The sequence below is a fragment of the Poromitra crassiceps genome (assembly GCF_964638095.1).
Source record: "Poromitra crassiceps genome assembly, chromosome: 2".
In the NCBI taxonomy this organism is placed as follows: Eukaryota; Metazoa; Chordata; class Actinopteri; order Beryciformes; family Melamphaidae; genus Poromitra; species Poromitra crassiceps.
The window spans coordinates 43587962-43600461 of record NC_139624.1 but is presented as its reverse complement, the minus strand read 5'-3'; the positions used below and the strand labels follow the sequence as shown (position 1 = coordinate 43600461).

The following is a 12500-nucleotide window of genomic DNA, read 5'->3' as shown; positions in this document are numbered from 1 at the left end:
CTTCTGAAGATGTATTGATGCAGTCAATACAGGACTGCACCACATACTGCATCACATCGACTCCCCAAGGACATACGCCAGGATCCTGTTCATCGACTTCAGCTCGGCGTTCAACACGATCATTCCAGAAATCCTCCGTACCAAACTCACCCAGCTCGGTGTGCCTGCCTCCACTTGTCAGTGGATCATAAACTTCCTGACAGACAGGTCGCAGCAGGTGAGGCTGGGAAAAACCACATCCGGCATCCAAATAATCAGCACTGGCGCCCCCCAGCGGTGCGTGCTCTCACCCTGGTTATTTCTGCTATACACAAATGACTTCACCTCAGGGGACCCATCCGTCAAACTCCTGAAGTTTGCAGATGACACAACAGTCATCGGCCTCATCCGAGACGGCGATGAGTCTGCCTACAGACAGGAGGTTGAACGCCTGGCCCTCTGGTGTGGTCAAAACAACCTTGAACTGAACCAGCTCAAAACTGTAGAGAACTGTAGACTTCAGGAAAAGCCCCCCTGCATTGCCCCCCCTCACCATTTCCAACAGCACAGTGTCTACGGTGGACTCCTACAAGTTCCTGGGATCCATCATCTCCAAGGACCTAAAGTGGGAGGCCAACATTGGCTCCATCATCAAAAAGGCACAACAGAGGCTGTACTTCTTATGCCAGCTCAGGAAGTACAAACTGCCCCAGGAGCTGCTGGTACAGTTAAGTCAAGTCAAGTCAAGTTTATTTATATAGCCCTAATTCACAAGCATGTCTCAGAGGGCTTCACAGAAAGTATGTCTAGCTGATTCTAGCTAACACACAATAACAAGAATATACAGAATAAAGATAACATTTGAACATTTGAAGAAAACAGGAGAGTGGAGGAGGGAGGGAGAGGGAGGAGGGAGGAGAGGGGGGAGGTGGGGAGAAAATAGGAAATGTGGGGAGGTGGGAGGGCGCAGGGGAAGGAGAGCAGTGGGAATGTGAGAGAGGGGAGAGGACAGAGAGGAGGAGAGAACAGAGAAGGAGAGGTGGAAGGGTACAGGGGAGGTAGAGTAGAGGTAGGGTCTAGGGTGGAGGGAGGGAGGGAGGAGAGGGGGGAGGTGGGGAGAAAATAGGAAATGTGGAGGAGGAGAGAACAGGGGAGGAGAGATGAGGGTGCAGGGGAGGGAGAACCAGGGTAGGGATAGGGTCTAGGGTTGAGGGAGGGGAGGGAATAGGATACGGGCCCGGATTAGGGCGAGGGTGGGGAGAAATGGGAAATGTGGAGGAGGAGAGAACAGAGAAGGAGAGGGTGCAGGGGAGGGAGAGCAGGGGGAATGTGAGAGGGAGGAGAGGGCAGAGAGGAGGAGAGAACAGAGAAGGAGAGGTGGGGGGGCGCAGGGGAAGGAGAGCAGTGGGAATGTGAGGGTACAGGGGAGGTAGAGTAGAGGTAGGGTCTAGGGTGGAGGGAGGGAGTAGGATACGGGCCCGGATTAGGGCGAGGGTGGGGAGAAAATGGGAAATGTGGAGGAGGAAAGAACAGAGAAGGAGAGGTGGGAGGGTGCAGGGGAAGGAGAGCAGGGGGAATGTGAGAGAGGGGGGAGGACAGAGAGTAGAGGTGCAGGGGAAGGAGAGCAGGGGAAGAAGAGCAGGGGGAATGTGAGAGAGGGGGGAGGACAGAGAGTAGAGGTAGGGTCTAGGGTGGAGGGAGGGAGTAGGATACGGGCCCGGATTAGGGCGAGGGTGGGGGGAAAATGGGAAATGTGGAGGAGGAGAGGACAGAGAAGGAGAGGTGGGAGGGTGCAGGGGGAGGAGAGCAGGGGGAATGTGAGAGAGGGGGGAGGACAGAGAGGCAGAGAAGGAGGGGTGGGAGGGTGCAGGGGAAGGAGAGCAGGGGGAATGTGAGAGAAGGGAGAGCAGGAAGTGGCAGGGATTCAGGAAAATAGGGGAGAAGAGGAGGAAGAGGAAGGAGCAGAGGGGGGGAGAATGAGGAGAGAGCAGGAGAAGGGAGGGGGGGGCGGTGGGATGTGGGGGAGGAAAGAGCATGGAAAGAGAGGAGAACAAGAAGGGGGAAGAAGGGAAGAAGCGGGGAAAGGGGGAAAGAGAGGGGGGACAACTGACTACTCTAAGCATTAACCAGAGCTAACTGGGACATAGTATCTAGCTAATCTACAGCCTAATCTGGCCTATCCTACCCTGCTCTAGTCTGATTTTAGCCTGAACACTAACAGGTCAGCCTTAGGCTGTAGCTAATCTATCGCCTACCTAAGCTGTTCTAAACCAACCGGCAGCCCTCGACCAGTGATGAAGAGCACCGATGCCCCCCGACCCGGCCCCCGCCCACATATGGCGTGGGAGGGAAGGCCAGGCCGGGACACAGCGGCACCCCCTCACCCCCAGTGAACGCAAGAAAACCTTTCCACCGTTCTACACTGCCATCATCCAGTCTGTCCTCTGCAACTCCATCTCGGTCTGGTTTGGCTCTACCACCAAACAGGACAAGCGCAGACTTCAACGGACAGTCAGGACCGCAGAGAAGATCATCGGTGCCAACCTGCCCTCCATCCAAGACTTGTACTCCTCCAGAGTAAAAAAAAGGGCAGGAAAGATCATCACAGACCCATCTCACCCTGGCCACGACCTGTTTGTAACTCCTCCCCTCGGGCAGACGCTTCAGAGCTCTGCACGCCAAAACCAATAGATGCAAAAACAGTTTCTACCCACAGGCCATTACTCTGTTGAACACCTTAAAACCACTTAAATTTTAACCACTTAAACCAGCCACTCACTTAATTTATGTTCATTGTTCACTGTGTTCACTGTAAACTCAAGCCTCGTTCACATTGAACGGCATACAACTGTACCATGTACCATGTAATATCTGGATAATCCTTGTCTACGAAACTTGTTGTTTAGTGTTGCACATTTTACTGCACACATTTATTGTACATCCCCTTATATATTCATATTTAAAATGCAATCCCTGTATAAGCCTTGTTTACAAACCTACGTAGCGTTGTTGCACTACTGTACGTCCCCTTATATATTCATATATAAAAATGCAATATCTGTATAAACCTTTTTCACAAACGTTGTTGCACACTTACCATACACTTTGACTGTACACTCCCTAATATATTTATATTTAAAAATAGCCACTTTACTACATTGTACATAGCACAGTCACCACATTATGTATAGCAGTCACTGTAAAAAGAGTATTTTTACAAAGTATTCTTGCCTTGACAATGTGTAACCTTCTTTCTCCTTTTTTATTTTTCTCTATATGTGTGTACTTGTGTACTCTGTGTGTACTTGAGAGCAAAGCTAACCGGAGCCCAATTCCTTGTATGTGTTTGCATACTTGGCCAATAAAGCTGATTCTGATTCTGATTCTGAGAAGAGCAGTCTGCTCGAAATGTTACCAAGTACGGTGCAATTCAAATAATTCACTGGAATCCTTGCAGTGTGCAAGCTGTTTTATTTATTTTCTCATTGTTCCAGCTTTCACATTACAAAATTCCTTTCGTGTTTGGCAACGGAACGGAACACTTGCAGAGTACACTTGCGTTATCATCTACGCCTGGAGTGTATCCTCGCCCATGTGTTGTCTACGTGGTTCGGTACGGTTGGTGTTCACATTCGCAAGTGGTGTCACCTTGTCACGGTTCGCTGTTCCACGCCCGGGCACGGAACGCAACGTTCACACTCATCAAACGAACCACACCTGGGGTCAATTTTGGGACAAGTGTGCTCGGTTCCGCTCCCGGGTCCCCAGTGAGAAAGCACCCTGAGTGGCAGCAGTCTGGGTCCGGCTTAACTAGGCTTGCCTGGTCGGAGGGGAACTGGTGGGAATATCGTGACCCTCCCATGTGCTACGTCCTGCTGGTGATGCTCCCCGCTGTCAGGTGAAAAGAAGCGGCTGGCAACTGCGCATGTGTCGGAGGAAGCATGGTGCTAGTCTACTGCTCTCCCCAGATTGGCAGAGGGTGGAGCTGCGACCGGGGCAGCAGGGGGAAATTGGCAAAGTGCAATTGGGGAGAAAATGGGGGTGGAGGGGACTAGGCTTGCCTGGTTTTTGTGTGCTTGTGGCTGACTGAGTGACTGACTGTGAGAGTGAGTGAGTGCATGGTTGATACATCACTCTCACTGGTGGATCTAACTTAAATACATGTTTTCCTAACATGACTAAAAAAATATGCTTCTCAACAGCTACAAACAGGACAGTGGAAACGCAGCACTTGTGTCAAAACTGAGGTTAGCGTGGATGACTCATTCCCATGGCTTAGGACTGTGTGTGTGCGTGTGCGTGTGTGCGTGCATGCGTGTGTGTGTGCGTGTGTGCGTGTGCGTGTGTGTGTGCGTGTGTGCGTGCAGCCCTAACTGGCCTAATAATAGTATGACACAACAGTTTTGCTGAGAGGATGTGTCAGCCTCTGTCCACACTGGAATCCATGTTTGTTTAGCTGGACGTCTGCAGAATCTTACATCAGTGTAGCTTCAACAGCAAATCTTTACATAGCTGCCGTATGTATACACAAGCCCATCCAACACTAACACAAGCTGCCCACATCAATCACTATTGTTAGTGCACAATACAGTTGTTGGTATCTACTGAAAATCGGGCTATCTTTTTGGGCATTTTAACACCCTTACAAGTACAATATAAACTAGATTGACATACACAGTGTTATTTTTATACTTTGCAATACTGCTGCCTGTGTTAATACACTGGAATAAGGCCAGTACAGAATGTACAGTAAATGCTGTGATACCATAACTTTATGGCGATTTGTTTTTTTTAACCCTTCCCCCACCTGAACCCTTTTGGTGAATGTAGAGCTGTTTTGATAAACTTGGCCCCACCCCGCCTGCGCCAGGTTCGGCTGATTCTCTCTCTCTCTCTCTCTGTGTGTGTGTGTGTGTGTGTGTGTGTGTGTGTGTGTGTGTGTGTGTGTGTGTGTGTGTGTGTGTGTGTGTGTGGGTGGGTGGGGGGGGCTGTCTGTGTGTGTGTCTTCCCCCTCTCTCTGTATCCATGGGAAAATAGTTGGGCAAGAGGAGGAGCAGGGACTGTGATGGATGGATTGATGGATGGATGGATGGATGGAGCTATTTTTTGTATCTCAGAGGGAGGAAGATAGGAACGTGGAGTTTTTCTGCCTTTTGTTGCCAAGGAAGCTTCCCGTAATAATTGTGTCACTGTTGTCTTGATCTCATTCATTTATTCTTGACAAGAAAGGAGAAAGAGGGGATGGATGTGTGGTTAGGTGGATGGAATTTTAAAATGGCCAAAAAGTTATGTCATATCTCATTAGTCATGGAGAGTTATCAATTAGCACTTGAAAATACCTTTTTAGGGCCGCAGGTTTGAGCCCCCTGGGGAGAGTGGAACTGGGGGGAATTATAGCGTGATCCTCCCATGCGCTATGTCCTGCCGGTGAAATCCTCGCTGTCAGGTGAAAAGAAGCGACTGCACATGTAGCGGAGGAAGCATGTGCTCATCTACAACTCTCCCCAGAAGGGCAGAGGGGGTGGAGCAACGGCCAGGACACAGGGGGAATTGGTCAAGTACAATTGGGGAGAAAACGGTGGGTTGGGGGGGATGAAAAACTCTCTCTCTCTCTCTCTCTCTAGGCTCTTTCACACCGGCCTTGAAAGCCGAAAAATGCACGGAAAATAGGATTCGCGCCTCCGATGTGAAAGTTGTGAACGCGCTTGGGTGGATAATTGTTTTACGCCTTTTGTCCCGCCACGGTAGGTAGTAACAGCACCGGGTTACCTGGCAACCCGCCTCCACTTGAAAGCGTCGTCGCAGCGAGCCGGAAAAGGTCCGAATGGTCAGCTCATTCATAAAAAAATTACAGGGGAAATCACCTCATGTATCAAGAAAGTGCACGAGTGAAAGTAAAAAAAGTAGCCTATACAATCATGACTGTAGGGACGCCAGGAGCAATGCTCCGTGCGGTTAGGCTTTATGCTCAAACGATGTTGACATTAGTAGGTAAAATTAACGGATATAATAATAAGCTTCAGAGGGCTATAGCTGTCTGTGGCGAGTTGGTCTGAGGATATTCCCTCTCGAAATCAGCTCTGTGCATTCCCTTGCAAACAGGGCCCGAAATTAACTTTTTGACCCACCGGCCAGTGGCGGGTAGATGGAAAAAATCTACCCGCCAAGCATATTTCTTACCGGCCCAAAAAAATAAACACATTTTTGTGTCACATATCCATATATATACATTTTCTTCAGTACATTTCAAGTAGATAAGGTATTACGTTGAAGAATACACACTTAAATAAGAGGCCAGAGTAAAATTTGAAGCAAATTATTTTAATATATTGATTGATGATTGATTAATCAATACATGTCAAGTCAATCTTGAGCTTAAATTGTAACCTAATGTTAAACATCAGACTCCTCACTCTCTACCCTCTTTGCAGGATTTAACAGAACAGAAGTAAATTTGAAGGTTTTGTAAACATAACTCCTCAGACTCCTCACCCTCTCTCTATTTCTCCTCTTTGCAGCCAAATATGACACTGGCTCTGTTCATGGTCACGAACGGCTTCCAGCTTAATTGATTTACTACCGATGACAAACGTGTTGTTTCTATTTTTCTTTTTGGCATAATTGCGGCACACGGAACAACTCATCACTACAGTAGTAGTAGCTGTAGTACAGCCCCAGCATAATACTGTAGCCAGTCTCTTGAAACACCGCTATCGCCAAACTTCCACTCCTCTCGAAACTTTCTTTTGTTAGATAGTCCCGCTCTCGCTGCCACTTCATCCTTTTCGTCGGAGAAAGCCGCGGTGTGTTTTCTTTTTAGTGGCTGGCTTACTCCCTCGATATGGTTCCACATTGTAACCCATTTAACGTTATATCAAGCTAACGTTAGCTTAGCTATAGCAGGCGGACCGGCGTAACGTTAGCTCCCTGCAGTGCAAGCAGGCGCTGCAGAATGCAGATGGCCACGGCTAGTGTGGCCACGGCCAGTCAGCACAGAAGAGTAGCGGATGTGACGTTCGTAAACAAGCCAAAAATGAGGCCGGAGATGACGCGCAAGAAGAGATTGGGGGCTGCAATAAAGGCGACTGTCGTAAGACCAAAACACACCGCAGTTTGAATTATTTTACATGACTATTTTGTTACCCGCCACGTGGCGGACAGACCTTTTATGTCACTCGCCAAAGCTAAAATATGCCCGCCATTGGCGGGTGGCGGGCTCTAATTTCAGGCCCTGCTTACAAAAACTACTAACGTTAAGTAGTCATGTGCATTTATAGCCTATACTATTCCCCCGACGAACGTTATGCAGACTGCAGCTGTTTGATATGCGGGGGGTCGTCTTTCAGAACGGAGTAGGCTACAGATGCTAATTAGGCTACTTAATGGGAATAATTTGCTTTACACAAAAATGGAACCAAAAGATAAGAATTAGCCTTGTACCTAATAGGCTACATGATGGTGCATGATGCATCCATAAAGTCGATCAGATGAATATTGAAAGCCTGGTTACCATGCTGCTTGTGGACAACACATTACACAAGGAATTACACCATGACACCATATCCATCTGCTTAGTCAGTGAATTTACTTCTATGAAATGTGTTGTGTAAATAAAGTTGGCTTTCCTTGAATGCAATTCATGCAACACTTTGTTGCCAGAAAGTCGGCAGATGCACTCCGCGGCGGAGCCCGTTTTGTTAAGGCGAGTCCGCCCACCATGCGAGTGGTGCTCGCCTTTCAATCCGGGAGCGGGGGATTTCACCTGAAAGTACACTGCAGGACGGGAATGTGGCCGTGCTGCTTGGCTCTGTGTGAAAGCAATTTCTGTGGCGAGGGTGCGGGCTTTGCGGGACTCCTAAACTGCAATCTTTGCACGATCTGTGTGTGAAAGAGCCTTCTGTCTCTCTCTCTCTCTCTCTCTCTCTCTCTCAAACACACAGACCACAGGACAGTTCCCAGGATCCCCTTCGGCAGGGGTCACCACCATGGCAACGATTTGTGTGTGTGTGTGTGTGTGTGTGTGTGTGTGTGTGTGTGTGTGTGTGTGTGTGTGTGTGTGTGTGCGTGCACGCGCGTGCGTGCGTGCGTGCGTGCACATTCCAGACTTCAGACTGTAGCTTTTTAGTACAGGAAGAGAACTGCCTTGTTTAAATAATGAAACAGATTTGATTGTGTACAAGGTTACACATGACACAAACACATGCACACTTGTCTTCCTCTGTGTCTTTCTCTGTCTCTCATCATGGCAAGATTTGTCTGATTTATTATATACAGCATTGTAACACACAGTAATAGAACGGTATGTTACTAGGGAATAAACTCGGAAGAGTTAGCAGCAACCAGTACTGTTAGTACTCACAACAAGTCACGTGTGTGTGTGTGTGTGTGTGTGTGTGTGTGTGTGTGTGTGTGTGTGTGTGTGTGTGTGTGTGTGTGTGTGTGTGTGTGTGTGTGTGTGTGTGTGTGTGTGTGTGTGTGTGTGTGTGTGTGTTTTCTCTTCATGTGATTCTTTTTCTTGTTTTAGAAGAATTCAGAATGAACGTGTGTGGTTCTCTGTGTGTTTATCAAATAAAGCTGCTTCTGGTCTAATGCCCCGTTCAAGACAACTCGGACCACCGGAGAAAATGGGTTCCGACCTGTAAAAAGTGAATTGAACGGTCGTCCAAGCCGGAATTACAGCTTGGAAATTCGGGTATCATTCAGAGCTCCGCTTTGTCCGAGTTGACTTCATATCCACACATCTCATCCAAAATGTTGCATTACCGCCTCCACTTCCCAGAACCCTCCTTGGTTTTTCCCAGTGTTTTTCCCCCCGACAGGGAAGTGCAGCGTGAACGCAAATATGCCAGGGGCGGACGCTCCGAGATGAAACCTCCGGCGGTCCGAGTTGTCATGAATGCGGTATTACTGTGCTGTAATTGACTGTAGCTACAGTATGGGAAATCACTATTCACTTAAGCAGGTCCAGACAGACTTCTAACTAACCACGTCCAGACAGACTTCTAACTGACCACCTAAAGGTTTTTCTAACCACCAAAAGTGAACTTTACCGCCCAAGACTCTCTAAGAACCCCTCGCTTCTTCATCCTTCTCTTCATCTGTCTCTCTTTCTTTCTCTTTGTCTCTCTCTCACTCCTTCTCTCTGCCCCTTTTCTTCCTAAATGGCTTACACTTGCAGGAGTGCCAACAAACACATGAGCAGATTACAAACACATGAGCAGATTTGACAGCCGTCCTCACCCCCTCTGTCTCTGCAGGAGCGTGTGGAGTACCTGTTCCTCATCATCTTCACGGTGGAGGCCTTCCTGAAGGTGATAGCCTACGGCCTGCTCTTCCACCCCAACGCCTACCTGAGGAACGGCTGGAACCTTCTCGACTTCATCATCGTAGTCGTAGGGTGAGTGGGCCGCGACGCATAGAAAACAAGGAAAGAAAAACATTGTTGTGTGAACGAGTGTAGAGGGAGGAACTAACGCTCCTTCATCAGGGCTTTGTTTCCTATGGGTCTGCAAAAAAAGATGAACTTGTTATGACATCGTATGTATTTAATATTAGATAGATAGATAGATAGATTGATAGATAGATAGATAGATAGATAGATAGATAGATAGATAGATAGATAGATAGATAGATACTGTAGATGGATTGTCATCCACTGTCTCTTCCCATTGTATTCTGGAAAGGTGCAACATATCCCATGTTTAAACATCAACAAATCATTGTCAAATGAATTGTGATACATAAACAGATGAGATTGAGATGATTGGCAGCTTCTATCTCATGCCACTGGTGGTGATACCTCCGCCAAGGAGGTTATGTTTTTCGGTGCCGTTTGTCTGTGAACAGGATTACGGGAGAAACTACTGGGCCGATCTTCATCAAACTTTGTCGAAGGGTGTAGCATAGGCCAAGGAAGAACCCATTACATTTTGGAACAGAGCGGGTACGATCCGACTCACGAAATGTGCATATCATAGCAGACTGTACAATTGCCCTTGCCGGAGGTCTGTAGTTACTGTAGTTGTAGTTAAAATTAAGACCACATTTCCCATAAACACTTTGCTTCCTGTACGGGAGCACAGTGGAGGTGGCTGCCTGCCCTCATCTTCAGTCAAAGGTTTCCTCTTTTGCTTTACTGAACAAAATGAATGTTGGAAGTGAGTTTTCCATTAACCTTTCACTCATTCCACCATCTGCCAGTGCGAGGAACTCTGAAAGCTTTGACTCGTCTTCTTCTTCCGCTGTTTTGTGCTGTAAAGCAGTCCATCAGGTTTCCATGACCTCCGACCTGCTGGCACACAATGTCAACTGCAATGTGGAGGCTGGTAGACCGAGGATTTTCTCACCAATGGTCTTGGTCTGTTTACAGTAATTACACATACTGTCATTTAATGTGGTATTTTATTTTACTTTATTAAAGCCCCTACATGGAACTTTTAACTGGTTTAATACTGATGCCTTTATATTACCTACAACAGCAAACGAGACCATAAGCGAGAAGATTGGCTATATTTCTATATAGTTATTTTCCTGTGTGTGGGTCGGGGCAGCGAGAGGAGGCTTGGTGTTCAGGAAATGCAGTCTTCATTCTGGGAAAACACTGCTGCTTTTGTCCAGAGGGGGCACTAAAATCAACACAAAATGAAAGTAGCTGTTTTAAAGGAACAGTTCACCCAAAAATGAAAATTCACTCATTACCTACTCACCCCCATGCCGATGGATGGTCGGGTGAAGTCTTTTAGTCCACAAAACATTGTAACAGCGTAACAGTTAAGACCTACTTTTTTATGCCCAGCTGGTGCACTCGGCTCCAGGGGAGGGGAGGGAGTGATAAAGTCTGTATTTGTAGGGTTTTTCTGGTCTTCCGGGTAAAAACTGTCCCTGTGACAAAAGGTTCTGGTACCGCCTGACCTCAGTCTTCTGCCAAGGGGACCGAGACCGCTTCAGCGTCCTGCCGGTGTGCAGGTCCTGAAGGGATGGCAGGCTGCGTCCGACCACCTTTTCAGCATGGTGGATGATGCGCGGAAGTCTGGAGATGTCCTTGAGGGCAGCAGCAGCATACCAGACGGTGATGGAGGAGGTGAGGATGGACTCGACGGTGGAGGTCTAGAAAAGCACCAACGCTGCCTTTGGCACCTTGAACTTCCTTAGCCGCCACAGGAAGTAAGTCGTGTGATGTTTTCATGGTGAGAGCTCTGAAGTTCAGCTCCCATTTCAGGTCCCGGCTGATGATGGAACCCAGGAAGTGACAGGACTCCACAGTGTTGACCGGAGAGTCACCCAGGGTGATGGGGGAAGGTGGGGCTGCGTTCATTCCTGCATCTTCCCAGGAAAACAGAGTTACAGCATTTTCCTAAACAACTGAGGTTTAGGTAGTCTCTCCGCAGACTCAAATATTACGTTGAATCGCAGCACTCCGCATACTACATAAATTAGTCTGTACCACTTCACAGCCACTGCTGGGGTTTGGTGGGCGCGTCTAGGGGGGTGAAATTGAATGAGTGACAGGTCGTAGCACCAATGAGAGAGTGGTTCGAAAAATGGGCTGCGCCTCCCGTGTTGTCTGATCGCAAAGTCGTTACTGATTGGGCAGGACTGTATCCAACCCTGGCATATGACTGGCCAAGTGAACGGTTCCCTCCCATAACCAGCCGGCTGGGGGGAAGCGTCCCAGACCCAGAGAGAGCTCTGCAGCATGCAGTAACGTAGTGTATCAGCGTAAGAACTCTCATGGATCTGGCGTCGAGACTAAGGTTTAGGTGACTAGCTTTCAAATGTAAAAAAGAAAAGAAAAGAAAAGAAAAAAAACTCAATAATACTCCAGTAAGTCTTTCAAAGCCCCGACATGCCAAGTTGACTTGAAAACACGTAATCTACCCCACGTTTTTAGCCGTTTTTAGCCCACTGTACCCACGTAATATAGCTCCCAGCCGCATCCACGTTAGTGTGCACCCTTTGAAGTGGGTGCATGAGCTTGAAGGCACGTATATGCGCCCCATGTGCTCTTTGTCTGGACCGTTGAATACCTCTGTGCAGTCCAGGGGCTCTATCTTCCCCCTGGCCTTAAATTTGCGTTCATGGCTTGGCCTGGCGCTATTAGTGGGCATGGTCAGGCGCATTCCCTAATTTTTCCTTGGCGTTAAACAGCAGAATCCGCGGCACTAACAATTTAACCACGCCTTTTTAAGCGTAGAATTATTCACAAGTGTTGGATTGGTGGTCTCCAGTAAACCAATCACATTCTTCCCTTCCAAGGTCCCGATCCACCGAGATACTCCAGTCCGGTAACTCCGGTTGCGGCTGCATGCTGTCATCTCTTCATGCCAATTTGGATATCTCAGCGCATCACAGATCATAGCCTGAATAAAACTATTCAACCTGCAGGCAAATACAGATCTGTTCAGCAGGGCTGATGGTCTCCTTGTACAATATAGAACGTTAACTATCGGTGACATTCCTGATACCATCCACTTCCATGATGTTGTAAACACATAACTTTCACAATAGTGAACAAGCACCCC

At 47.9% G+C, this 12500-nt stretch overlaps 1 protein-coding gene across 1 annotated transcript in view; it reads left to right on the top strand.

The window, feature by feature from the left end:
• The window catches only part of cacna1c (calcium channel, voltage-dependent, L type, alpha 1C subunit), a gene marked incomplete at both ends in the record, with an annotated part of 493392 nt that overhangs the window by 320231 nt on the left and 160661 nt on the right, over positions 1 to 12500 (top strand). Inside the window, one exon of the mRNA XM_083660058.1 lies at positions 9237 to 9376. Coding sequence (XP_083516184.1) covers positions 9237 to 9376 — 140 coding nt within the window. The remainder of the gene's footprint in view (positions 1 to 9236; positions 9377 to 12500) is intronic.